This window comes from Sus scrofa, chromosome 8 (genome assembly GCF_000003025.6).
Source record: "Sus scrofa isolate TJ Tabasco breed Duroc chromosome 8, Sscrofa11.1, whole genome shotgun sequence".
Lineage (NCBI taxonomy): Eukaryota > Metazoa > Chordata > Mammalia > Artiodactyla > Suidae > Sus > Sus scrofa.
The window spans coordinates 38919049-38946370 of NC_010450.4; the positions used below are offsets into that span (position 1 = coordinate 38919049).

At 43.8% G+C, this 27322-nt stretch overlaps 1 protein-coding gene across 2 annotated transcripts in view; it reads left to right on the forward strand.

Annotated features, from left to right (window-relative positions):
• CWH43 (cell wall biogenesis 43 C-terminal homolog) overlaps positions 1-25797 on the forward strand; it is a 75690-nt gene extending 49893 nt beyond the window's left edge. Inside the window, exons 13-16 of one of the 2 annotated variants that reach the window (XM_013978667.2) lie at positions 9200-9344; positions 13291-13352; positions 21398-21553; positions 25130-25797. In XM_013978667.2, the coding sequence (XP_013834121.1) occupies positions 9200-9344; positions 13291-13352; positions 21398-21553; positions 25130-25505 (739 nt within the window). In that variant the 3' untranslated portion in view covers positions 25506-25797. Of the gene's footprint in view, positions 1-9199; positions 9345-13290; positions 13353-21397; positions 21554-24356; positions 24626-25129 lie in introns of those variants that run through there. The other variant, XM_003128968.5, reaches the window with a different exon arrangement.

Consider the following 27322-nt stretch of genomic DNA (forward strand, 5'->3'; position numbering starts at 1 on the left):
TGTGCCACGATGGAAACGCCTCTTGAGACCTCTTTTAATAGAGCTCGGTGGTCCACACGTAAGAATGGATAAGCTTATTCTGTGTTCTGGTCCTACCTCAATGAAGTTTCTCCATCTTCTTAGACCTTGGTGATCTCCCTCTAGGTCCTTTTGTCATTAAACAGGCATTGATTAGTGATCTTGCTTTGTAAACACCTGGGTTGGTCTGCTGCCTGTCTGCTCTTGGATCCATTCCAGGTTCATCTGCCTTCTGGCTACAGATGGCAGAAAACCACTGTCCTAGAGCCTGTTGCCTTCCAGCTTCTGAGTAGGTTCAGCCAATGGAAGGCACGAGTGCAAGGCTGGAGGGCTGGGCGCGGGAGGAGACAGGGTAGCTGTCATTCTCTCTGCTTTTTCCCTTGTCTCTGGCAGCGGCTGAGTCTCTTCTGCAGCCCCAACTCCTCCTTGGATGGATCCAAAGCTTCTGAGTGTCCTCCTCCTCAGCACCATTTCCCATCCGTTAGGGCTGGCCGGGACTCTGGGACTAGCACCCCCGCCTGTCGCCCACATGGCCTTAGAGGTGGCAGTGGTTTCTCACCGTGACTAAGCTCTGGTCACTTCACTGACCCCTGTTTGGCTTCCTATCACCTAGTAGCCAGTTCCCTGTATTAAATTCACTTTATCTGAAACACCTAGAGTGGTTTCAGTTTTCCTCCTGAGTCATGCCAAATATGATGTCCCTGTTTTTACCTAACAGACTGTCTGCAAACCCCAGAGGCTTGATGTACTTGCCTGGTTGTCTCAGTAACACACTTTTAGCGCTTAGCGTAATAAAAGCAATGCTCTTACCCAGTATTTGACCAGAAGAGCCAGGGAGGCCTTTAGAAAGTCTTCAGTTGAGGGAGCGAGCTAGGTAGGTTAATAAACCTGGTGTGTTCTGCAAATATTAGGATTCTTCCCCCTACCAGTGTTAACTTGCTTTTTAAAAATTTAATTTTTTTTTTTTTTTTTTTTTTTTTGCTTTTTTAGGGCCGCACCTGGAGGTTCCCAGGCTAGGGGCCAATTTGGAGCTACAGCTGCTGGCCTACACCACAGCCACAGCAACACCAGATCTGAGCCATGACTGCGACCTACACCACAGCTCACGGCAAGGCCAGATCCTTAACCCACTGAGCGAGGCGAGGGATCGAATCCACAACCTCATTGTTCCTAGTCGGATTCATTTCCACTGCACCAGGACTGGAACTCCCCCACCCCACTTTTTTTTTTGATAGTCTTTAGCTATAATACTAATAACCTGGTCTCAGATTATTGATATAATATCTTATTCTTTTTTTTTTTATTTTCCCACTGTACAGCAAGGGGGTCAGGTTATCCTTACATGTATACATTACAATTACAGTTTTTCCCCCACCCTTTTTTCTGTTGCAATATGAGTATCTAGACATAGTTCTCAATGCTATTCAGCAGGATCTCCTTGTAAATCTATTCTAGGTTGTGTCTGATAAGCCCAAGCTCCCGATCCCTCCCACTCCCTCCCCCTCCCATCAGGCAACCACAAGTCTCTTCTCCAAGTCCATGATTTTCTTTTCTGAGGAGATGTTCATTTGTGCTGGATATTAGATTCCAGTTATAAGTGATATCATATGGTATTTGTCTTTGTCTTTCTGGCTCATTTCACTCAGGATGAGATTCTCTAGTTCCATCCATGTTGCTGCAAATGGCATTATGTCATCCTTTTTTATGGCTGAGTAGTATTCCATTGTGTATATATACCACCACATCTTCCGAATCCAATCATCTGTCGATGGACATTTGGGTTGTTTCCATGTCCTGGCTATTGTGAATAGGGCTGCAATGAACATGCGGGTGCATGTGTCTCTTTTAAGTAGAGTTTTGTCTGGATAGATGCCCAAGAGTGGGATTGCAGGGTCATATGGAAGTTCTATGTATAGATTTCTAAGGTATCTCCAAACTGTTCTCCATAGTGGCTGTACCAGTTGACATTCCCACCAACAGTGCAGGAGGGTTCCCTTTTCTCCACAGCCCCTCCAGCACTTGTTATTTGTGGATTTATTAATGATGGCCATTCTGACTGGTGTGAGGTGGTATCTCATGGTAGTTTTGATTTGCATTTCTCTTATAATCAGCGATGTGGAGCATTTTTTCATGTGTTTGTTGGCCATCTGTATATCTTCTTTGGAGAAATGTCTATTCAGGTCTTTTGCCCAATTTTCCATTGATTGATTGGTTTTTTTGCTGTTGAGTTGTATAAGTTGCTTATATATTCTAGAGATTAAGCCCTTGTCAGTTGCATCATTTGAAACTATTTTCTCCCATTCTGAAAGTTGTCTTTTTGTTTTCTTTTTGGTTTCCTTTGCTGTGCAAAAGCTTTTCAGTGTGATGAGGTCCCATGGGTTTATTTTTGCTCTAATTTCTATTGCTGTGGGAGACTGCCCTGAGAAAATATTCATGATGTTGATGTCAGAGAGTGTTTTGCCTATGTTTTCTTCTAGGAGTTTGATGGTGTCCTGTCGTATATTTAAGTCTTTCAGCCATTTGGAGTTTATTTTTGTGCATGGTGTGAGGGTGTGTTCTAGTTTCATTGCTTTCCATGCAGCTGTCCAGGTTTCCCAGCAATGCTTGCTGAATAGACTTTCTTTTTCCCATTTTATGTTCTTGCCTCCCTTGTCAAAGATGAATTGACCATAGGTGTCAGGGTTTATTTCCGGATTCTCTATTCTGTTCCATTGGTCTGTCTGTCTGTTTTGGTACCAATACCACACTGTTTTGATGACTGTGGCTTTGTAGTATTTCTTGAAGTCTGGGAGAGTTATGCCTCCTGCTTGGTTTTTGTTTCTCAGGATTGCTTTGGCGATTCTGGGTCTTTTGTTGTTCCATATAAATGTTTGGATTGTTTGTTCTAGTTCTGTGAAAAATGTCATGGGTAATTTGATAGGGATTGCATTGAATCTGTAGATTGCTTTGGGTAGTATGGCCATTTTTACAATATTGATTTTCCCAATCCAGGAACATGGAATATCTTTCCATTTCTTTACATCTTCTTTGATTTCTTTGATTAAAGTTTTATAGTTCTCGGCATATAGGTCCTTTACCTCTTTGGTCAGGTGTATTCCGAGGTATTTGATTTTGTGAGGTGCAATTTTAAAAGGTATCGTATTTTTGTATTCCTTTTCTAATGTTTCATTGCTGGTATACAGAAATGCAACTGACTTCTGAATGTTAATCTTATATCCTGCCACTTTGCTGAATTTATTAATCAGTTCAAGGAGTTTTGGGGTTGAGTCCTTAGGGTTTTCTATATATAGTATCATGTCATCTGCATACAGTGACAGTTTGATCTCTTCTCTTCCTATATGGATGCCTTCGATTTCTTTTGTTTGTCTAATTGCTGTGGCCAGGACTTCCAAAACTATGTTGAAGAGCAGTGGTGAGAGTGGGCATCCCTGTCTTGTTCCAGATTGGAGTGAGAAGGCTTTCAGTTTTTCCCCATGGAGTATTATATTTGCTGTGGGTTTATCATAAAGGGCTTTGATTATATTCAGGAATGTTCCCTCTATACCCACTTTGGGGAGGGTCTTGATCATGAATGGATGTTGAACTTTGTCAAATGCTTTTTCTGCGTCTATTGAGATGATCGTATGATTTTTGACTTTTTTTTTGTTAATGTGGTGTATGATGCTGATTGATTTGCGTATGTTGAACCATCCTTGTGAACCTGGGATGAACCCTACCTGGTCATGGTGTATAATTTTTTTGGTATGTTGTTGGATTCGGTTGGCTAAGATTTTGTTGAGAATTTTTGCATCTATATTCATCAATGATATTGGGTGATAGTTTTCTGTTTTGGTGGTATCTCTGTCTGGTTTTGGAATGAGGGTGATGGTGGCCTCATAGAATGTCTTTGGGAGTATTCCTTCTTCTTCAACCTTTTGAAAGAGTTTAAGGAGGATGGGCCCCAATTCCTCTTTATATGTTTGATAAAATTCCCCTGTGAAGCCATCTGGTCCTGGACTTTTATTTGTAGGGAGTGATTTTATGACCTCTTCAATTTCATTTCTAGTGATCGGTCTGTTCAGTTGGTCTGTTTCTGCTTGATTCAGTTTTGACAGGCTGTAAGATTCTAGAAAATTGTCCATTTCTTCCAGATTGTCAAACTTGTTGCCATACAGTTGTTCATAGTATTCTCTTATGGTTTTTTGTATTTCTGCTGTATCCGTTGTGATTTCTCCTTTTTCATTTATAATTTTGGTGATTTGGGTTCTTTCTCTCCTCTTTTTAGTGAGTCTGGCCAGGGGTTTGTCAATTTTGTTCACCTTTTCAAAGAGCCAGCTCTTGGTTTTATTAATTTTCTCTATTGTTTTTTGAGTCTCTATTTTATTGATTTCTTCTTTGATCTTTATAATTTCCTTCCTTCTGCTGACTTTAGGACTTTTTTGTTCTTCTTTTTCTAATTCGTTTAGGTGGAGGGTTAAGTTGTCAATTTGGGATCTTTCTTCTTTTTTGAGAAAGGCCTGGATTGCTATAAATTTCCCTCTGAGCACTGCTTTCGCAGCATCCCATAGATTTGGAGAGGTTGTGTCTTCACTATCATTTGTTTCAAGGTAGTTTTTAATTTCCTTCTTGATTTCCTCATTGACCCATTGGTTTTTTAGTAGCATGTTGTTGAGTCTCCATGTAGTAGGTTTTTTCTCTTTGCTTTTCCCATGGTTGATTTCTAATTTCATGGCATTGTGGTCAGAGAAGATACTTGAGATAATTTCTACGCTCCTAAATTTATTGAGATTCGCTTTGTGTCCCAATATGTGGTCGATTCTTGAGAATGTTCCATGAGCATTTGAGAAGAATGTGTATTCTGATTTTTTTGGATGTAGTGTCCTGAAGATATCAATTAAGTCTAACTTTTCTATTGTTTCCTTTAGGATCTCTGTTGCTTTATTGGTTTTCTGTCTAGAGGATCTGTCCATTCATGTGAGGGGGGTATTTAGGTCTCCTACTATGATTGTATTCTCATCAATATTTCCCTTTATGTCTGTTAATATTTGTTGTATGTATCTGAGTGCTCCTATATTTGGGGCATATATGTTGATGATAGTAACATCCTCTCCTTGGATGGATCCCTTAATCATTAAATAGTGTCCTTCTTTGTCTTTCTTTATGTCTTTTGTTTTAAGGTCTATTTTGTCTGATATGAGCGTTGCGACTCCTGCTTTTCTGTCATGTCTATTGGCGTGAAATATTTTTCCCCACCCTTTCACTTTCAATCTATATGTATCTTTTGTCCTAAGGTGAGTTTCTTGTAGGCAGCATATTGAAGGTTTTTGCCTTTTTATCCACTCAGCCACTCTGTGTCTTTTGATTGGGGCATTCAGCCCATTGACATTTAAGGTGATAATTGATAGATGATTATTTATTGCCATTTGAACCTCATGTTCCAGTTGATTCTATGGTTCTCCATTCTTCCTTTCTTTTTTTTTTTTTTTTTGGTTGGATGGTCTCCTGTTATTATCTGCTTGAGTGTATTTTTTTTTTCATTTTTTGCAAATGCAATATTTGGTTTTGGCTTGTGGTTGCCCTGTTTTTTAAATATGCTAACCCCTTCCCATAATTGTGTGTTTTAGCCTGATGGTCCTGTAAGTTCAAACACTTCATTACTATATTAAAATTAAGAAGAGAGACATACAAACAAACAAAAAGGGTTATTTACTTCCTAACATCCCTTGCCCACATTTTATGGTTTTGACTCTTTTTTATTTTTTTCTTTTTAATTTTATTTTGTTTGAAGCATGTTCATGATTAAATCTGTATGCTGGCTTATTTGAGTGACTGCTCTCTGATTTCAGTTTCCTCAGTCCTAGTTCTTCCTCTTCTTCTTCTTTTTTTTTCTTTTCTTTTTTCTTCCCTTTCCTTCCTTTCTTTTTGGTTTAGAGAAGCCCTTTCAATATTTCCTTTAACCTGGGTTTTGTGTTGCTGTATTCTTTAAGTTTTTGTTTGTTGGGAAAAATTTTTATTTCCCCTTCTATTTTAAATGATATTCTTGCTGGATAGAGTATTCTAGGTTGCATATTTTTTCCTTTTAGCACTTTAAATATCTCTTGCCATTCCCTCCTGGCCTGTAGTGTTTCTGTAGAGAAATCAGCTGATATTCTTATGGGGGTTCCCTTGTAGGTAACATTCTGTTTTTCTCTTGCTGCCTTTAGGATCCTCTCTTTGTCACTAACTTTTGCCATTTTTATTATGGTGTGTCTTGGTGTGGGTCTGTTTGGGTTCAGTTTGTTTGGGGCCCTCTGTGCTTCTTGTATCTTGAACCCAGTATCCTTTAGATTTGGGAAGTTTCCATCGATAATTTCTTCAAATATATTTTCCATCCCCTTATCTTTTTCTACTCCTTCTGGAATTCCTACTATGTGTAGATTGGCCCACTTTATATTATCCCATAGGTCTCTTATATTGCTTTCCAGTTTTTTGATTCGGTTTTCTGTCTGTTGACCGGATTGAGTGATTTCCATTATTCTATCTTCCATATCACTGATTCGTTCTTCTGCATTATTCATTCTGGTTTTTACTGCCCCTAGTTCAGTTTGCATCTCTGCAAATGAATGTTCTAGTTTTTCTTGGCTCCTCCTTATATTTTCTAGTTCCTTTCTGAGGGTATCTGCATTACTGTTCATATCTTCTCTTAATTCCTTCAGTATTTTCACTATTTCTCTTTTGAACTCCAGGTCTGTCTGACTGCAGAGATCTGTTTCATTGTTGACTGTTTTAGGTGAGTTCTCCTGTTGGTTTGACTGGGGGTGGTTTCTCAGCTTCTTCATCTTGCTTGTTGTTTTCTTTCTCCTGAGGGAGTTGTACTCTCCGTGATCGGGCAGTGTTTGCCTTGTCACTGCCATGGAATATTTCCTGAGGGCTGGCGTTGTTGGTCAATCTTTTTTGAGGCAGTGTGGCTTTTCTGGAGTGTTGATGGGGCTAACAGTGTTTCTTTGAAGCAAAGGAGGACTTCCTGAGGGCAGACAGGGCTGGGAGGTCCACACCACGATGGTAGCAGATTTCACTTGGTCATGCAGAGCTTGCTCTGGTGTTTTTAGGCTGTGGGGTTCTTGCAGGGGGTTGGTGGTGTTGGGCAGCTGCTCCTCAGGAGTGCAGCACCCTCTGGGGGCTGGAGCAGCTATCTGGGTCACTGAGAACCTAAGAGGCTCTTCCCTAGGGCAGCCCAACTCAGAAGGACAGCCTGAGAATGTAGGCAGATCTTTTAACAGTCTGGCCGAGCTTGTTGCAGCTTTTCTGGGCTGCAGGGGCTCTTCCAGGGGGCTGGTGGTGCTGAGCAGTTATTTCACGGGAGTGGGGCACCCCCTGGGGGCTTGGGCGGGTAGCAGGGCCGTTGGAGACCCAAGAGGCTCCTCCCCAGGGCAGCCTAACTCAGAAAAACCATCTGAGATCTTTTCCCAACTCGGCCAGGCTTGTTGCAGCTTTTCTGGGCTGCAGGGGGTCCTGCCTGGAGGTGGAAGTCCTATGCAGCTGATCCACTAGAGCACCCCCTGGGGGCTTGGGCGGGAGCAGGGCTGTTGGAAGCCCAGGAGGCTCCTCCCTGGGGCAACCCAACTCAGAAAAACCATCCGAGAATTATGCCAATCTATTCAAAGCCTGGCTAAGCTTGTTCTAGCTTTTCTGGGCTGCAGGCCTTTTCTCGGGGGCTGGTGGTGTTTGGTGCTGCTCTGCGGAAGTGTAGCCCCTCCAAAGGGCAAGCAGGCCTGTGCAGGGACAGCCCCTGCGGTGGTAGGCTTCAGGCAATTGTTGAGGCCAGCCCTCCTGGATGGCAGGCCGCCCCAGGTCCGGTGAGAGCGTAGGGGGTGGTGGGGGTGGGGGGAGGGGATGCACTGGGAAGCACAGCTTTCAGCTAGCTAGCAGGCCTGTAAGCTAGCTGTGGCATGGGGGTTATTCTATGGGGACCCACCCCTTCTTCTCTCCCCTCCCCAGCACGGGCGCAGACCAGGCTCTTCTCCCAGGTTCCCTCTGATGTGGCTTTCCCCTTCCCCACTCCTGGAGTATTGCTCCCTTCCTCTGCGACAGCTTTGTTTTCTAGTCTCCCAGGCAGTCTCTGCCCCGTCAAATGGTTTCTAGACCTCCCAAGCAGTTTCTGCTCTGCCCCGCCCCCCCAGCCCGGGGACTAACCTCTGGAGACGAGGTCTCAGTGCCCAGCCCCCACCCAGGTGTCTCAATTTTTGGTGACTGTGCCCGTAGTTCAGATGGTCCGTTGGGTTCTTGATCGGCTTTTCAGTACTCCAACTTACTGCTACACTCTTCTCTGCATCTGGAGATTCCTCCGGTTCGTTTGATCTTTCCCCCGGTAGGTGACTTTCCAGGGTGCGGGATCCCTTTCTCCTCCGCAGTTCCCTTTCGGGAGCGCCCGTCCTGCTCGGATTCACCTTCTCTCACTCTCCTCTTTTCTCCCGTTCTGCCCAATAATGTCACGAACTTCTTGCCGTTATTGGAGTTTAGGTTCCTCTGCCAGTGATTGGTTGCTGTTCTGTGCGAGTCATTTCTTCTGTAGATGTGCTTTTTTTGTTGTGTTTGTGGGAGAGGGCGAGCGTGTCCCCCTACTCCTCCGCCATCTTGTCCTCCTGATATAATATCTTCTGATGAAAAGTTGAGCAAATGCAGGGTTTTGTTTTGTTTTGATTTGTTTTGTTTTGCTTTTTTATTTAGGGCTGCACTCTCGATGTATGGAAGTTCCCAGGCTAGGGGTTGAATTGGAGCTACAGCTGCCAGCCTACACCAGAGCCACAGCAACTCGGGATCCGAGCCGCATCTGCGACCTACACCACAGCTCACGGCAATACCAGATCCTTCACCCACTGAGCGAGGCCAGGGGTTGAACCTGCAACCCAATGGATACGAGTCAGGATTGTTACTACTGAGCCACAAAGGGAACTCCATTTTTAGAACAGATACTTAGATGCACTTGACTCCAAGTGATTTGTGGACGCAGGTCATGTTCTTGGTCAAAAGTTTGTCAGCCTACTCTGTTGTTGTATTATAGTGGTCTTGTTCATTTGCATAGCATTAAATCTTGTGTCCAAGCGGGACGTATTCTGGGTTTGTGCTCTGTTTGAAGATATTCCTTGAGAATGTAGGTACCTAATATTTTTAAAAAATTGTTTTGCACATACATTAATGAGGTATGGTTTTGCATGTTTTAAAGAGATGACCTCGACAGAAAACTTCAAGCTATTGCCGTCTCAAAACTACTGAAAAATAGTTCTGAGCAAGTGATATTTCTGGGATACATCACTTCAAAACCTGGTTCCAGAGATTATCGACAGCTCATTGAACATGGCAATGTGAAGGTAACACAATCTTAATTGAATTTCTGATTTCTTAGGTAAAGTGTTTCTTCTTTATTTCTTAAACCCAACCCAATATTTTAATATTTATCTTGATTATTTTATGCTGCACAGAAAACTCCCAAAAAGGAGTTGCCATCATGGCTCAGTGGTTAACGATCCCGACGAGGATCCATGAGGATGCAGGTTCGATCCCTGGCCTCAATCAGTGGCTTAAGGATCTGGCGTTGCTGTGAGCTGTGGTGTAGGTCACAGACGCAGCTCAGATCCCATGTTGCTGTGGCTCTGGCATAGGCCAGCAGCTGTAGCTCTGATTCAGTCCTTAGCGTGGGAACTTCCATATGCTGCATGTGCAGCCCTAAAATGACAAAAAAAAAAAAAAAAAAGGCATTTGTTTCTTTCAGTTGAATGTGAGCAGGCACCCCTGGCATATAGTTTCCCAGGCTAGGGGTCGAATTGGAGCAACGTGGGATCCAAGCTATGTCTGCAGTCTACACCACAGCTCATGGCAATGCCAGATCCTTAACCCACTGAACAAGGCCAGGGATCAAACCTGCGTCCTCATGGATCCTAGTCAGATTCGTTTCTGCGGAGCCACAATGGGAACTCCAACAATCTTGGTTTTTGCCAAGGTGATTGCTCATGGGTAGGCCCTGCATGGTTTCAGGAATGTGCCCCTTCCATCTTGTGGCTCCATGTTACAAGGCTTCCCTTCCCAAGTTTGCCTCATGGTCCAAAACAGCAGCATCCGTGTTCTGGTTTGCAATATGGAGGGAGGGGTAAGGGAGGGGCCAAGACCACCTGCAAGTTATCTGTAAGGCAAATTCCAGGAAGCCGACTCCAGCGCTTGTGCTTATGTTTCATTGACTGGCACTTAGTCATGTGGCCAGACCTCACTGAACAGGAAGTTGAGAGATACAATATTTAACCTTGATGCCCTTACACCAGGTTCATGTCCTATGGCTTTGAAAGAAGGGGGAGGCAGCTACTAGGGAGATGAGTCCATCTCTGCCTCCATGGACAAGGCAGAGGTAGAGTCAAGACAGACTCCCCATGTTGGCTCTGGTCAGAGAGTTTATGATGGTGACATTATTAGGGAGAATACATAGGGAAGAAGAGTTTCACAAAGATGTGTTCAGCTTTAGGCTGAGTTGAGACATCATGTGGAATATGAGTGGAGATGCCCGTGGGCCGCTGGTTATAGGGTCTTGGAACTCAGAGCAGCAATCAGAACTGGAGGTTAAGGAGCTGCCACCATCTAGGGGATCATGAAAACTGAGGACGGGAGGATGTTGCATGTGGACATAGGGAATTGCAAGAGGAAGACCAAAGGAAACCCTGAGAAAGTTACATTTAATGTGACTCTCATGGGGTGGTGGGTGAGGAAAGAGAAGGAGATTATCTCAGAAAAGAGATTAAGCAGAGGTCAGAGGCATAAAAGGCGGACGTGGAATCACAGAGGCTGCGTTAGTGACTTATCACAGTGCAACAAACCACTTCAAAGGTTCAAAGCTGGGCTCGAAACAACCGTGGTTGAATATCCTCATGATTCTATGGGTTCACTGAATGGCTTTCTGTTCTTGCCTGGGGTCCCTCCTGTAGTCAGCTGCTGGCTGTGGCTACCGGGTCTGAGATGATGGGGCCTCGGCGCTGGTGGTTGGCTGGCCTCTTTCTTCATAGGGTCTCTCATCATTGACTAGCCTGGCTGGTGCCCCATTTACCAGCTGTGTGACCTTGGGGCAAGTTTATTAACCTTTCTGGGCTTCAATATCCACATCTGTAAAGTAGGGATAGTAATCTCTACTGTGTTGTTCTAAGATTTTTATAAGATTGTTATGAAGATGAAACATAAGGTGATACCTGAAAAGCCCTCGGCTTTGTTTGTAGGAGGCACTTGGTAAGGGGTAGCCATCACTGTGTACCGCTCTGTACATAGATGTATTGTATACATCTGGCTGGACGTATAAAATCAAATTAGATACAAGTGTAAGTATATGGTCTATAAAGTACAGAAGAATGTTACACAAGATATTTGGCAAGTCTAACCAAAAAGTGGATTGTATCCTAATAAGAGAGAGAATTTTTATTTGTGTGTGCATGTGTTTGTATGTATAGAGAAGGGGATTTTTTTTTTTTCCTTTTTTTTTAGGGCCACACCCAGAAGTGCCCAGGCTAGGAGTTGAATTGGAGCTGCAGCTGCCAGCCTACACCACAGCCACAGCAACACCAGATCCAAGTTGCGTCTGCCACCTACGCTGCAGCTTATGGCAATGCCGGATTCTTAACTCACTGAGCAAGGCCAGGGATTGAACCTGCATCCTCACTAAGAACGAGTCAGGTTCTTAACCTGATGAGCCACAAGGGGAACTCTGGGAAGAAGAATTTTATTTGATTTTTATTTAATACTCTGTTGATTTCCATTATCATGGTCAGAACCTGTGTCAAGATTGACGGTAGATTCTTATATAACTTTTTCTATTAGCAAGTTTATTAATGCAGAGAGGAGTTTTAATCATAAATGCATGAGGGAAGAGATATTTCTCTTCAAGAAATGAGTGTTTAAACTCTGCAGTCTTAAAATTTGAGAACATCTTTTTAAAGCCTAATAAAATAAAAAGAGAGTTAAACATATTCATAGTTTATTATTCCCACTATTGCAGCTGAATGACTAAATTTTTATCTTTTCCCAAGGCAAAGCAGAACAGCACTTTTAAAGTTTATTTGCTTCTTTCATCATTAAAATGTTTAAATTTAATTAAAAAAATTTTCTACAATTTTTCCATGAATACAAAAGTCATGTAGTGTGTGCATGGGTGTGATATATAGTAATAGTAAAGATTAATTAACAAGCATTCATGTGTCTACTGCCAAGCTTGAGAACAAAATTAAGAACTGCATAATAAATTGTGGTGTGATCTTTTAGTGATTTAAAAATATTTTAAATTAAATTTTAATAATAAAATTTAGGGAGTTCCCATTGTGGTGCAGCGGAAATGAATCTGACTAGGAACCATGAGGTTGTGGGTTCGACACCAGGCCTTGCTCAGTGGGTTAAGGATCTAGCATTGCCGTGAACTGTGGTGTAGGTCGCAGACACGGCTCAGATCTGGCATTGCTGTGGCTGTGGTGTAGGCCAGCAGCTGAAGCTCTGATTGGACCCCTAGCCTGGGAGTCTCCATATGCTGCAGATACAGCCCTAAAAAGCAAACTAATAATGATAATAATAATACGTAGTCAAATAGTCCAAAGTCAGGTATACTTTTGCAAAGGAAGATTTCTTTAGTATAAAATTTCCATTGATAGAGTTTTCCCCACACATAGAAAAAACTATTTATGTTCTGATTTTCTGATGGAAAATAACACTGATCTTAAGCTTTCAACATCACAGAGTCTCATGATTACTCCTGAAACGTGTTTGTTCCAAAAGACTCAGTTTGACAAACACAGATTGAGCTCCTGCCAGAGGTCAGACTTCGTGCTAAGTAGCAGGGAGCCATGGTGCTTAAGAGGCTCTCCGCTCAGGAAGGGGAGCGTGGGGACATCAAAACGATTAAGTGCATGGTGTGGTGTCACTGGTGCGCCTGAAGGACCACACAGGTGACCGATGAGCATGGGGTCCCTTCCACGTGGCATGAGGGGCGTGGGAAGCTGTAGGGAGCCAGGTACTGTGATGTAATTGCTGACTTACCTGCTCAGCTCCCTCTCTTGGCCACCTTCCTGTTTTATCCCTGGCATCTCTGTAGGGGCTAGATGGGTACATGGTGAGGTGCTCCAGAAACATCCATAGAATGACTCAATAATTTGGACCTTAAAAAATCAGTAGGGATCAGGCAGAGAAAATAGCATGCACAGAGATAGGCATATGTGGCAGGTCACACATTTTCTTGGCTGTTCAGAATAGAGCACTGTTTTTAACGCTTGAAACACCCTCTTCTCTCGTCATTATTAGGATATCGACAGCACAGACCGAGACAGATGGTGTGAATATATTATGTACCGAGGGCTGATCAGGTGAGCATAGATGTTTCATTGTTGTTTTTATTAATCTATGACTACTGTGCTCTCTTGGGTCTATCCTGGAAGGAAAAACTTTATGAAAGCAATTTATTAATTTTGTGACTTTTCATAAACATTGTTTTGGCCTAGTTACCCAGCTTAACATTTTTTCAAGGCATGGCCTCATGGTTGAAGTAGTAAATGGTGAAGCAAATTATGTTTAATTGTATAAAGAGGAAACTGTGTAAGTTAGTAAGCCTGATAGTTATGTAACATGTTAAGAACGGCACATGTTAGGAGTGGCACCATTTTTAAAAATCTCATCTTTTTTTTTTTTTTTAATATGGCCACATCTGCAGCATATGGAAGTTTCCAGCCCAGGGACTGAATCCGAGCTGGACTGTGACCTATGCTGCAGCTGCAGCAATGAGGGATCTTTAACCCACTGTGCTGGTCTGGGGATTGAACCCTCACCTCAGCAGCAACCAGAGCCACTGCAGAGCCAACGCCGGATCCCTAACCTGCTGTGCCACAGTGGGAACTCCTAATCATGTATTCTTTTGGAACCAGTACTATATTGTGGTGAGCTCTGTAGGTGGATTATATTTTTTAAAAATATCATCCTATATCAAAAAGTGAATATTAGCCCAATATATATATGTATAATTATTCAAAAATACCATAGCTGAAAGATCTCAAAATTCAAACACGTAACTGTGTAAAGCTGTTTCGAAGGTAACGTTTCTTTAAACAAAGTGAAGACCAGTTTACTACAGAAGAAAAAAGAACTAACCATTCATTCATTTATTCAACAAGTATTTATTAAATACCTATTACATGCCCAGCATTGTCCTCGGCATTGGGGATATAACGGGAACAAAATAAAATCCTTGAACTCATAGAGTCTACACTCCAGAGGAAGGAGACAGAAAATCAGCATAGAAGGAGTAGACTGGGACAGGTGGTGATGAATGCCATGAGAAAGATGTATAAAGCCAGGTGAGCAGGATGGGGAGTGCGGAGGTGAGGTGGCTGCGTTATGTTACATAGCAGGGAGGGTAGCCGATCTGAGGGATGCTGTTCAGATATCAGCCTGGATGAAGGGAGGAGGTCCACCTGTGTGCATCCTGGGTAGAGCATCCAGGCAGAGGGAACAGCAAGTGCAGACATTTGAGGGGGGCATGCTTTGTATTTTGGGGTAGCAATGAGGAGGTCGGTGTGGCTGGAGAAGAGTGAGATGAGAGGTGACGTGAGAGAGGTGAGGAGGCACAGACTGTGTCGACAGTGATGGATTACAGGTCCCTCTATTATAGGGTTCGTCAGTGGATGCAGTGTGCTGGGAACCATTCCTGAAACTCATCCTGAAATCCTCCTAGTACAGAACCTGGCTGGAGGTGTTTGACTTAAGGTCTCTAATTATGCTCCTTGAGGCAGTGCTCAGAACTATGATACACTGTGGGCTGCTACGACAGAGTTCTTTGGGTCTTAGTCCTATTTATTTATTTACTTATTTAGTCTTTTTAGGGCTGCACCTGTGGCTTATAGATGTTCCCAGGCTAGGGGTCAAATCGGAGCTACAGCTGCCAGCCTACACCACCCACAGCAACGCCAGATCTGAGCCGTGTCTGTGACCTACAGCACAGCTCATGGCAACGCCAGATCCTTAACCGACTGAGTGAGGCCAGGGATCGAACCCACATCCTCATGGATACTAGTTGGGTTCATTACTGCTGAGCCATGATGGGAACATCTGTTTTTGCCTTTGACATTGTTAATTATTTACCTTACTGGTTTCAGAAAGAGAAATAGATTAGCTCAGTGTAACATAATTGGCAGTTGGCAAAATGTAGTGAAGCAAGTATTCTGATTGCTCGGGATTTAATTTGGATGCTTTTAAAACTTACCCATCTAATACTTCAAACATAATCCAGAATAAAGGCATCTTCTCCCTCCCTTTCACTTTAATTCTCCACCATAGAGAGCAGTTCATCCCCTGGAGACATGTTGGCATCAGCTGCCTGAAGAGGAGGGCTGGTGTTGAGCTGATTCCACCTTAAGTACCTTCTGGTCTGAGATCTGTGGTCTCCAGTGATGAAAGAAATGGTTGCCTTGTAGGGATGACATAGCATCACAGGGTCAAACTTCTTCCCACCTGGAGATATGGCTTGTTCAGGTATGAGTTATAGCCCCGTGAGAACACACCTGTTGCCATTGAACAGGTGTTGATGGGGCATAATGTATGTCAGCCACCAGGGGGTATAGCAGTGAGGCTTCAGAGAGGGAGCCCTCACCTGCTGCAGGAAGGGTAGGCAATGATTAGAATGATGGATTCAATGATTCCATTATGTCAATCCCACTCCTGGGCATATATCCCGTCAAAACTATAATTCAAAAAGATACATGCACCTGCATGCCCATAGCAGCACTGTTCACAATAGTCAAGAGTGGAAACAACCTAAATGAACATGGACAGATGAATGGATTAAGAGGATATGGTACATACACACAATGGAAATAATGCCATTTGCAGCAACATGGATGCAACCAGCTAGAGATTCTCACGTTAAGTGAAGTAAGTCAGAAAGAGAAAGACAAATACCATATGATATCACTTCTATGTGGAATCTGAAATATAGCACAAGTGAACCTATCCACAAAACAGAAACAGTCTCACAAACATAGAGAGCAGACTTGTGGTGGCCAAGGGGGAGGAAGAGGGAGTGGGATGGGTTGGGAGTTGGGAGTTAGTGGATGGGAACTATTACATTTAAAATGGATAAGCAGGAGTTCCCGTTGTGGCACAGCAGAAATGAATCTGACTAGAAAGCATGAGGTTGCGGGTTTAATCCCTGGCCTCGCTCAGTGGGTTAAGGATCTGGTGTTGCTGTGAGCTCTGGAGTAGGTCACAGACGTGGCTCGATCTGGCCTTGCTGTGGCTGTGGTGTAGGGCGGCAGTTGTAGCTCCGATTAGACCCCTAGCCTGGGAACCTCCACATGCTGTGGGTGCGGCCCTAAAAAGACAAAAAAAAAAAAAAGAAAGAAAAAAAAAGAAAAAGATAAGCAATGAAGTCCTACTGTACAGCACAGGGACCTATGTCCAGTTTCTTGGAATAAACCATGATGAAAGATAATATAAGAAAGGGATAATATAAGAAAGAGATATGACTGGGTCACTTTGCTGTACAGCAGAAATTGGCACAACATTCTAAATCAACTTTACTCAAGAAATTTTAAAGAAATCAAAAATTTCTTTAAGGTGTTCCCGTCGTGGCGCAGTGGTTAACGAATCCGACTAGGAACCATGAGGTTTTGGGTTCGGTCCCTGCCCTTGCTCAATGGGTTAACGATCCGGCGTTGCCGCGAGCTGTGGTGTAGGTTGCAGACGCGGCTCGAATCCCGCGTTGCTGTGACTCTGGCGTAGGCCGGTGGCTACAGCTCCGATTCAACCCCTAGCCTGGGAACCTCCATATGCCGTGGGAGCGGCCCAAGAAATGGCAAAAAGACAAAAAAAAAAAATTCTTTAAAATTCCATTATGTCGTGTTTTAGGAGGTGATGAGGATGGTGGGGAAAACTTGAGCAGGGTAAGGAATATCGGGAATATGGAGGTGGGGTGCAGTGTAGGTAGGTCCTACTGAGAAGTTGATGTTTGTGCTAAGATTTGAAGGAGTGGACTGTGTGGCTGGCTGGGCGAAGAGCCTTCCAGGTAGAAGGGCCAGCTAAGTGCAAAAGCCCAAAGGCAGGAGTATTTGAAGAAAAATAATGTTAGTGTGGCTGGGGCGTGCCTATGCAGACGGGCACACCTTAAGGAGGTAAGGGGGGAGTTTCCACTGTGGATTAGCAGGTTAAGAACCTGACATGGTGTCCGGGGGGATGTGGGTTCAATCCCTGGCCTCACATGCTGGTTAAGGATCCATTGTTGCCACAAGCTGCAGCATAGGTCACAGATGTGGCTTGGATCCTGTGTTGGTAGAGCTGTGGCATAGACTGGCAGCTGCAGCTCCAATTCAGCCCCTAGCTGGGGAACTTCCATATGCCATGGGTTTGGCTGTAAAAAGAATTTTTTTAAAAAGGAGGTAAGCAGGGAGTGTGGGCAGGGAGGGAGTGGAGCAGGAATTGTAAGGTTCTGTGGCCTCTTATGAAGGACTTTGGATATTACTTAGTAAATTGGCTCCTGGAAAATTTCGTTGGTTCATACACTTACTGAGGTGGCCAGGGAGGCCCCTGAGATGCTAAGATCATTCTGGGAACACTAATAATTCAGAAACTCTAAAGGCCCAGCATATGCCCACATGGCTGCAGGACAGATCACTTGACTATTATTTTGGTGTTTCAAGAACATTAAGGTGGGAGGGAGCATGCTAATTTTGTGAATTATTTGACATCTCAGATGGAAAACACTGCCTCTGTTACAATTCATATTAAAGTGGTTGTATTCATGGGGATATTAGAGTTTCTAGAAAACAGTCTATGATGTAGGCGGACATAGGTATAAATTCAAGATGTAAAAATTGTTAGTTGCAAGTCATGATAGTTAGTGGTCAGCGCATGACAGCTAATCACTGGGCTCTGTACACTTGTGGCCCAGAACCTTCATTGCCTCTCCTTAGTCGAGTGGGGTGGCAAATATATGTATTTATTTAGATGTATTTGGACATATATACATATAGTGGATATGACTGTCAGGGAAGGTATATTAGTCTGCTCAGGCTGCCTTAACAAAATACCATAGACTGGGTGGCTTTAACAACAGAAATTTATTTTTTCATAGTTCTGGAGCAGAGAGAAAGAGTGTGCATGCTCTGTGATAGCTCTTCTTTTTTTTTCTTTTTTTTCTTTTTTTTTGTCTTTTTGCCTTTTCAGGACCGCACCTGTGGCATATGGAGGTTCCCAGGCTAGGGGTTGAATTGGAGCTGTAGCTGCAGGCCTACGCCAAAGCCTCAGCAACACCAGATCCAAGCCGCGTCTGTGACCTACACCACAGCTCACGGTAACACCGGCCACACTGGTGGGTCCTTAACCCACTGAGTGAGGCCAGGGGATCGAACCCCCAACCTCATGGTTCCTAGTTGGATTTGTTAACCACTGAGCCACGACAGGAACTCCTGATAGCTCTTCTTACAAGGACACTAATCCTACTGGATCAGGGCCCCACCCTTATGATCTCTTTTAACTTAATTACTTTCTTAGAGGCCCTGTCTCCAAATATGGCTACACTGGGGGGTTAGGGCTTTAGCATGTGAATTTGTGGGAAGGGGACACAAACATTTAGTCTGTAACATATGGGAAAGTAATTTTTTTTTTTTTAGGACTGCACTAGCCCAGCATGTGGAGATTCACAGGCTAGGGGTCAAATCAGAGCTGTAGCTGCTGGCTTACCCCATGGCCACAGCAATGCAGGATCTGAGCCACGTCTGCGACCCTCACCACAGCTTGTGGCAACGCCAGCTCCTTAATCCACTGAGCAAGGTCAGGGATCGAACCTGCATCCTCCTGAATGCTAGTCAGATTCATTTACCACTGAGCTATGATGGGAACTCTGGGAAAGTAATTTTGAAAATACCAAAATCAATCAAGTTAGAGAGTGCTGTTATGAAGGTTCTGTCCACAAAACCAATTCTGTAAAATTTACCTCAGTCATCTAATTCAATCCCCTGCTCTCAGGAGGCTCTTAATAACTACTTATTGGATAACACTTAATGACTACTTACTGGTTAACCACGTGGAAGATTTAGATTGTCACGTTCCTTACCTTCAAGGACTCTTTGAAGGTAGTGTCTGTCAAAGAGGTTAGAACTTGCATCTTAGAGTTCTGGGAAATAACCAAGATTTACCAGTGACGTAGAATTACAGGGAACTGCACAGACTTGGGACCTGAGCTTAGACAGGTGCATGAACCTGTCAGAGAGCTCAGAGCCACATCTGAGGCCACCACAGCTCTTCTTTTGGGAAGATTTGCTGTGGTGGGAAGATTTGCTGCCTCTGCTTTTTCCAGCTATGGGTTTCTGTCTCTATTTTGTCTGAAGTTACAGGCTTTAAGTGTTCCTCCTACTGCCACTGTGGCCCAAGCCCCCACTGTCTTTTTTTTTTTTTTTTTTTTTGCTTTTTAGGGCTGCACCTGCGGCACATGGAGGTTCCCAGACTAGGGGTCGAATTGGAGATATAGCTGCCAGCGTACACCACAGCCACAGAAACATCAGATCCGAGCTGCATCTGCAATCTACACCATGCAATCCAGCTCATGACAACACTGGATCCTTAATACACTGAGCGAGGCCAGGGACTAAGCCCACAACCTCAAGGTTCCTAGTCGGATTCATTTCCGCTGTGCCACAATGGGAACTCCAAGCTCCATTGTCTTTTACCTAAAGTGGCCTCCTCACTGGTCTCTCTGCTCTGACCCTTCCCCTGGGGGCTACCCTCTACACAGTAGCCATGGCATCTCTGCCCCAAACCCCTTGATCCCATCTCACGCTCAGAAGGGAATCTGAATTCCTTATTGTGTCTGCCAGGAAGGCTTTGCATCACCTGCCCCCGCCCCAGGCACATTCAAGTTCCCCAGTGCACTCTGCTCGTCCTGGCGGAGCTGGTTCTCAGGAGAGTCACACACCTTCTACCGCAGGACCTTTGCATTTGCTGTTCCCTTTCCCTGGAACACCCTTGCTCCAACAGCTGTAGGGTTTTCTCCCTCACTTCATTTAACATTTTGCTCAAATGTCACTTTGTCAGAGAAGTGTGCTCTGACCACCCACTATGAAATAGGAACTTCTGGGAGTTGCCGTTGTGGCGCAGTGGAAACGAATCCGACTAGGAATCTTGAAGTTGTGGGTTTGATCCCTGGCCTTCCTCAGTGAGTTAAGGATCTGGCATTGCTGTAGCTGTGGTGTAGGGTGGCGGTTACAGCTCTGATTAGACCCCTAGCCTGGGAACCTCCATATGCAGTGGGTGAGGCCCTAAAAAGACAAAAGACAAAAAAAAAAAAAAAAAAAAAAAGAGAGAGAGAGAAATAGGAATTGCTGCCACCTGGAGTTCTCTCTCCTCTTTTCTCTGCTTGTTCCTCCACAGGACTTGGGCCTTTATCACTGTATGTATATACTTATTACATTTGTCCTCCCAACTAGAATGAAAGCCCTATGAGGGCAAGAGCTTCGTTTTGTTCACTGTTTATCCCTATACCCTGAACAATGTGTACATGTAGTAAGGGCTTGATATGTATTTGCTCTTTGAATAAATGAATGACTGAGGCTGTCTTAAATTTTTTTTTTTTTTTTTTTTTTTTTTTTTTTGCTTTTTAGGGCCGCACCTGTGGCATATGGAGGTTCCCAGGAAAGGTCTGCCTACATCACAGCCACAGCAACGCCAGATCCAAGCTGCTACACCACAGCTCATGGCAATGCTGGATCCTTAACCCACTGAGCGAGGCCAGGGATCTGAACCTGCATCCTCATGGATACTTGTCAGATTTGTTTCCACTGCGCCACAATGGGAATGCTTTAAATTTTTTGAGAGGCAAAATATAAATAAAACGAATCATGGTTCTGCCATTTTTCCCGCTGAGCTTCTCAGTAACTATTTGGATAACATCTGTAAAGTGCTTTGAATTTCCTGGAGAACTGAAAGCTCTAAGCAAAAACAAGATGTACAGTTTTTTTTTCAGATGTTAAAAATATTTTTGATGTTTAAGTGTGAATGAAAATATGCATGTGGTATTTGGATTTTTAAAGGTAAGAAAGAATTTAGGCATATGTTCCTGTCATTGTGAAGAATTCCTGTCATTGACTCAAAACATAATGGTGTGAGAGGCAATTTGTTTAGATGAAATATTCATTCGTGTAAAAAAAAATAGAGTAAGGTTGCTGAGTATGTTTAGTTAATTAAGTCTATGTGCATGCTCCTTATTCACTTATCAAAAGCAATATTTTGATCAATCAAGTTAATTCAAGTGATAAACAGTAGTGTGGGAAATTGGAAGGTGGCTTAATAATGAAGGTGTTACCTACTAGATCTCACCCGATGTTGGTGCGATGATAAAATCTTACAAACCATTCTGTTTCTGCCTCAGACTGGGTTATGCAAGAATCTCCCGTGCTGAACTGAGTGACTCTGAAATTCAGATGGCCAAATTTAGGATCCCTGATGACCCCATTAATTATAGGGACAACCAGAAGGTGGTCACAGACCACAGGAAAGTTCCTGAGAAAATTCACTTCAATCCCAGGTGAGTGAGTTCCTGTAATGTTGTGATTTACAGTGAGGAGCTCGTGCACGCCCCCTCTAGGGACTTAAACATGGACTCACAGTGAGTTTCAAATTAGATTTGGTTTTAGACGTTTACTCACATAAGGGAGCTCATAGCAGAGATGAAAACATCCTGTCTGGGTTGGAGTGAGGGTCCCCGCTTTCTGGGCTAGAGCAACATGTTGAAGTCCCAGCCACAGGCAAGAAGGATCGCATGGCACCATTATCATCACCTAGGATCATCAGCTAGATCCCGAGCCTGGGAACCTCCATATGCTGCGAGTATAGCCCTAAAAAGAAAAAAAAAAAAAATCTTCCCAGGAAATTCTAATGTGCAGTTAGAACTGAAACTACAGAGAGTGGACCATGCATTTCTACCCTGCGAAACAGATATTCTACCCTGTGAAATATACTGGGTTTTGTTTTATGGTAAATGGAGGTTATCTAAGGTTAAATAAGGCTACTTATTTGCAGCAAAACATGTGCTTTGGAGTAGGTGCTCTTTTCTTCTGCCATGACTGCATAATGAGAGGGAATGTCTGCCTAAAACCAGACCCAGAACATGTCATACCCATTCTTTGTGTTATTTGACATTTCTGCTACTTTTACCAGCTAAATAGCTCTGGAAACTCCTCACATATCATTTTGTTTGGGGGAAAAAAAGAAGCTTTATCCATTCTCTTTTTTTTCTTTGTCTCTCTCTCTTTTTGCTCTTTTTATTTTTATTTATTTATTTTTTTTAAGGCTGCACCCGAGGCACATGGAGGGTCCCAGGCTAGAGGTCGAATCGGAGCTACAGCTGCCAGCCTACGCCAGAGCCACAGCAATGCAGGATCTGAGCCACACCTGCAGCCTACACCACAGCTCATGGCAACTCTGGATCCTCAACCCACTGAGCAAGGCCAAGGATCAAACCCTCAACCTCATGGTTCCTAGTTGGATTCCACTGTGCCACAACAGGAACTCCTTCTTTGTCTCTCTTTATAACAAGAAAAAACTGTACCAAAGTGCAGCAGTGAATGTAAGGAGAGCTATAGCCAAGTCTTGATTTGCTTCAATCATTGTATTTGGTCCCACGCTTTGTAACTGCAACGTGATTGTGAAAAGCACAGGCTCTGGGGTCAAGCTGCTTAACTTCTCTGAGTTTCAAATCTTATCTGAAAAATAGTAACCCCTGACTCTTAAAGTTATTTGAAGTTTGAATCACTCATGCATTTATTAAAACAGTGCATAGTGGAGTTCCCATTGTGGCTTAGTGGGTTAAGAACCTGACACAGTGTCTGTGAGGATGTGGATTTGATCCCCGGCCTTGATCAGTGGGTCGAGGATCTGGTGTTGCTGGGAGCTGCAGCACAGGTCACAGATGAGTCTCAGATCCAGCGTGGCTGTGGCTGTGGTGTAGGCTGGCAGCTGCAGCTCCGATTTGACCCCTAGCCCGGGAACTTCCATATGCCGCAGGTGCAGCTGTAAAAAGAAAAAATTAGTGGTGCATGGTAAATGCTCCATAGCCAGTAGCTGCAATAGTAGCAAAACTATTTGTAGCAGTAACAGCAGAAGAAAATAGGATGCTTCCCTCCTTTTGTTAACTGAGGTGACTTCTTTTTTTGTTGTTGTCGCTTTTTATTTATGGTCTTTTTAGGCCTGCACCCATGGCATATGGAGGGTCCCAGTCTAGGGGTCGAATCAAAGCTGTAGCCACTGGCCTACGCCACAGCCACAGTCACACCAGATCTGAGCCATGTCTGCGACCTACACCACAGCTCATGGCAATGCCAGATCCTTAACCCACTGAGAGGGGCCAGGGATCAAACCCGTGTCCTCATGGTTCCTAGTTGGGTTGGTTACAACAGGAACCTCTACCAAAATAGATTTTATAGTTGCATAAATAGAACATTGAATAACATCCCTTCACCTATAAAATGGGTATTATTCTAACTGAGGACTAGAGAGAAAATCCAGACTTATTTTTCACAGGTGTTATCTGCCAATAACTTTTTTTTTTTTTTGTCTTTTTGCCATTTCTTGGGCCGCTCCCGCGGCATATGGAGGTTCTCAAGCCAGGGGTCTAATCAGAGCTGTAGCCGCCGGCCTACGCCAGAGCCACAGCAACTCGGGATCCAAGCCGAATCTGCAACCTACACCACAGGTCACGGCCATGCCGGATCCTTAACCCACTGAGCGAGGCCAGGGATCGAACCCACAACCTCATGGTTCCTAGTCGGATTCGTTAACCATGGAGCCACGACGGAAACTCCTGCCAATAACTTTTATTTATTTATTTATTTTTTATTTATTTTTTGCTATTTCTTTGGGCCGCTTCCGCGGCATATGGAGGTTCCCAGGCTAGGGGTCCAATCGGAGCTGTAGCTACCGGCCCACGCCAGAGCCACAGCAACGCAGGATCTGAGCCGCGTCTGCAACCTACACCACAGCTCACGGCAACGCCAGATCGTTAACCCACTGAGCAAGCGCAGGGACCGAACCCGCAACCTCATGGTTCCTAGTCGGATTCGTTAACCACTGCGCCACGATGGGAACTCCCCAATAACTTTTAAACAGCTGTGCTTTTGGAATCATCCATGATCATGGAATGAGGTCTTTGAAGGTTAAAATTTTAGTCTGTCCTTTTCATAGGCATGAGTCCTTTTTTATTTCTTCATTTGCTGTTTCATAAGTTAATCATGTCTCGAGATAAGTAAAACCACAATAGATTATGGTTGAAATTTTATGTAAGAATATGCATCTCTGAATGGTTTTTATATATCAATTATTTTTTTTTTAAGGTTTGGGTCCTACAAAGAAGGACACAATGCTGAGAACAATCATCATTTTCACATGAGTACTCCCAAATACTTTTTATGAACTATTTAAAACAAGGATTCACTGACTGAACAAGCCTAAGGAAAACAAAACTGTAAGATGAAAAGAACAGATGGATTCAAGTGGGAAACTGCACACAAAGAACTGCAATTTTGAAAAACTCTGATATCTGCACAGTGGGAAATTCTATCAATTCCTAACATCTATTGCTAAATAAAATAATTTCTCCAAATTGTTTTTCTTGAATTTCTGAAAAAAAAAAAAGAATCACGAGGTAATATAAGAAAGTTTTACTCAGAGATAAAAGAACAAACATGTCTTGCCTTTTTAATGCTTAAAAACAGAAAATGGATTTTCTGATGAGCTAAAGGACCACTTACAAAAGTGAAGCAGCCTTGGAGTTCCTCATGCGGCACAGTGGGTTAATGATCTGGTTTGCCTCTGTGGGGGTGCCAGTTTGATCCCCAGCCCTGCTCGGCCTCGCACAGTGCGTTAAGTAAGGATCTGGCATTGCTGTAGGTTGCAATTGCGGTTCAGATCTGATCCCCAACCTGGGAACTTCCATATGCCATGGGAAGAACCGACAAAAAAAAAAAAAAAAAATCAAGCAGCCTTAAATCCCTCTTGGGACAAAGTGGAGGAAAAGGTTTAAAGATTAAGTCTGTTGTGGGCATGGCCAAAAAAGAAAATCGTTGGAAGAATAATGTGTACCTGTAACTAACTATTTCTGACTCAGTACGTGCAGGTACCCATCAGCATCCTTCCCTGAGCCACGATGGCGTCACGTCTCTTCCCCGAATTCACCTCCCTCCGGGCTGTACACGACACGCTCTGTTGATGTCTCCAGTCAGGCCACCCGCTGGCAGGAAGCACACCTCTGCACACAGAGAAGTCCCCCAGAGGGACTTTCCTTTCCTGGCACCACACAGGTAGGTGATGGGAAGAAATCAGCCCAACAGCAGGGTCTCTGCAGGGAATGGGGATTCGAATGTTGTTCAGGGCGGCACACATTAGATTGTAGAATTGGAAAGGGCCCTGAATGTCCTTCTGTCTTTGGGGGCAGAGATAAACATAAGAGAATTGGGAGTTCCCATTGTAGCTCAGTGGGTTAAGAAACCGACTAGTACCCATGAGGATGCAGGTTCGATCCCTGGCCTTGCTTGGTGGGTTAAAGGATCCTGCGTTGCTGTGACTGTGGCATAGGTCAGCAGCTGCAGCTCTGGGAACTTCCATATGCCACGGGTGCAGCCCTAAAAAGACAAAAAAAAAAAAAAAAAAAAAATCGTAAGAGAATTTCCAAAGGTTTTATGTTACAATCTAAGGAGGTCCTTGGGATCTATTTAATAAAAACCCTATAGAGCACATTGCTGGATGCAAAACATGATGTGGCCATGGTTTCAAAAATATGTCCTCAAGTGATTTGGGGCTGCCTTCAAAAGGTGGGACTAATTGGAACTTTTTCTCAGTGAGGGCTAGACTTAGTGACTCACTTCTAAGTGAGCAGAAGAAACTGAAAGACAGGGCATGTGACTTCCAAGCTTTCGTTATAAAAGAAAGTGGCTTTATAACCATGTTAGCCTCATCCTCTTGGATCTGAGAGAAGCCAGGTGCCGTGTCATGCGCAGCCCTGTGGAAAGGAGGGAAGAACTGAGGCCTCTGGCCAAGAGCCATGGGATGCACCACCTCCAGTCCAGCCCAGGCAAGTTGCAAATTATATTTCAGCCTCAGCTGACATCTTTTTTTTTTTTTTTTTTTTTTTTTTTTTTTTTTTTTTTTTTTTAGGGCCACACTTGTGGCACATGGAAGTTCCCAGGCTAAGGGTCGGATCAGAGCTGTAGTGCTGGGCTACACCACAGCCACAGCAATGCAGGATCCGAGCCGCATCTACAACCTACACCACACTCATGGCAATGCTGGATCCTTAACCCACTGAGTGAGGCCAGGGATCAAACCCCTGTCCTCATGAAACTAGTGGGGTTCATTACCACTGAGCCACAATGGAAGTTCCCTCAGCTGACATCTTGACTACAACTCAGGGATCAAACCTGCAACCTCACAGTTCCTAGTTGGATTTGTTTCCACTGCACCACGAGGGGAACTCTGAGGTAAAGGTTTTTTTTGTTTTTGTTTGTTTCTTTCTTTCTTTTTATGGCGGCACCTGTAGCATATGGAAGTTCCCAGGCTGGGGGTCAAATTGGAGCTGCTGCTTCTGGCCCACACCACAGCCACAGCAATGCCAGATCCAAGCCGCATCTGTGACCTATGCCACAGCTCATGGCAGCACTGGAAACTTAACACACTGAGAAGGGAGCCAGGGATTGAACCCATATCCTCATGGATACTAGTTGGGTTCTTTTTTTTTTTTCTATTTTTTTTATTACTCAAATGAATTTATCACATCTGTAGTGGTATAATGATCATCACAATCCAATTTCACAGGATTTCCATCCCACAGCCCAAGCACATCCCCCCACCTCCCAAACTGTCTCCTCTGGAGACCATAAGTTTTTCAATGTCTATGAGTCATCATCTGTTCTGCAAAGAAGTTCAGTCTGTCCTTTTTTCAGATTCCACATGTCAGTGAAAGCATTCGATGTTGGTGTCTCATTGTATGGCTGACTTCACTTAGCATGATAGTTTCTAGGTCCATCCATGTTGTAAAAAATGCTGGTATTTCGTTCTTTTTAATGGCTGAGTAATATTCCATTGTGTATATGTACTACATCTTCTTGATACACTCCTCTGTCACTAGTCGGGTTCTTAACCTGCTGAGCCACAACAGGAACTCCAGGTGGTAGGGTTTTTGAAAGATAATTAGGTCATGGCAGTGGAGCCTTCATGAATGGGATTAGTGCCCTTATAAGAACAGATAAAAGAGGGAGTTCCCTGGTGGCCTAGTGGGTTAAGGATCTGGTGTTATCACTGCCGT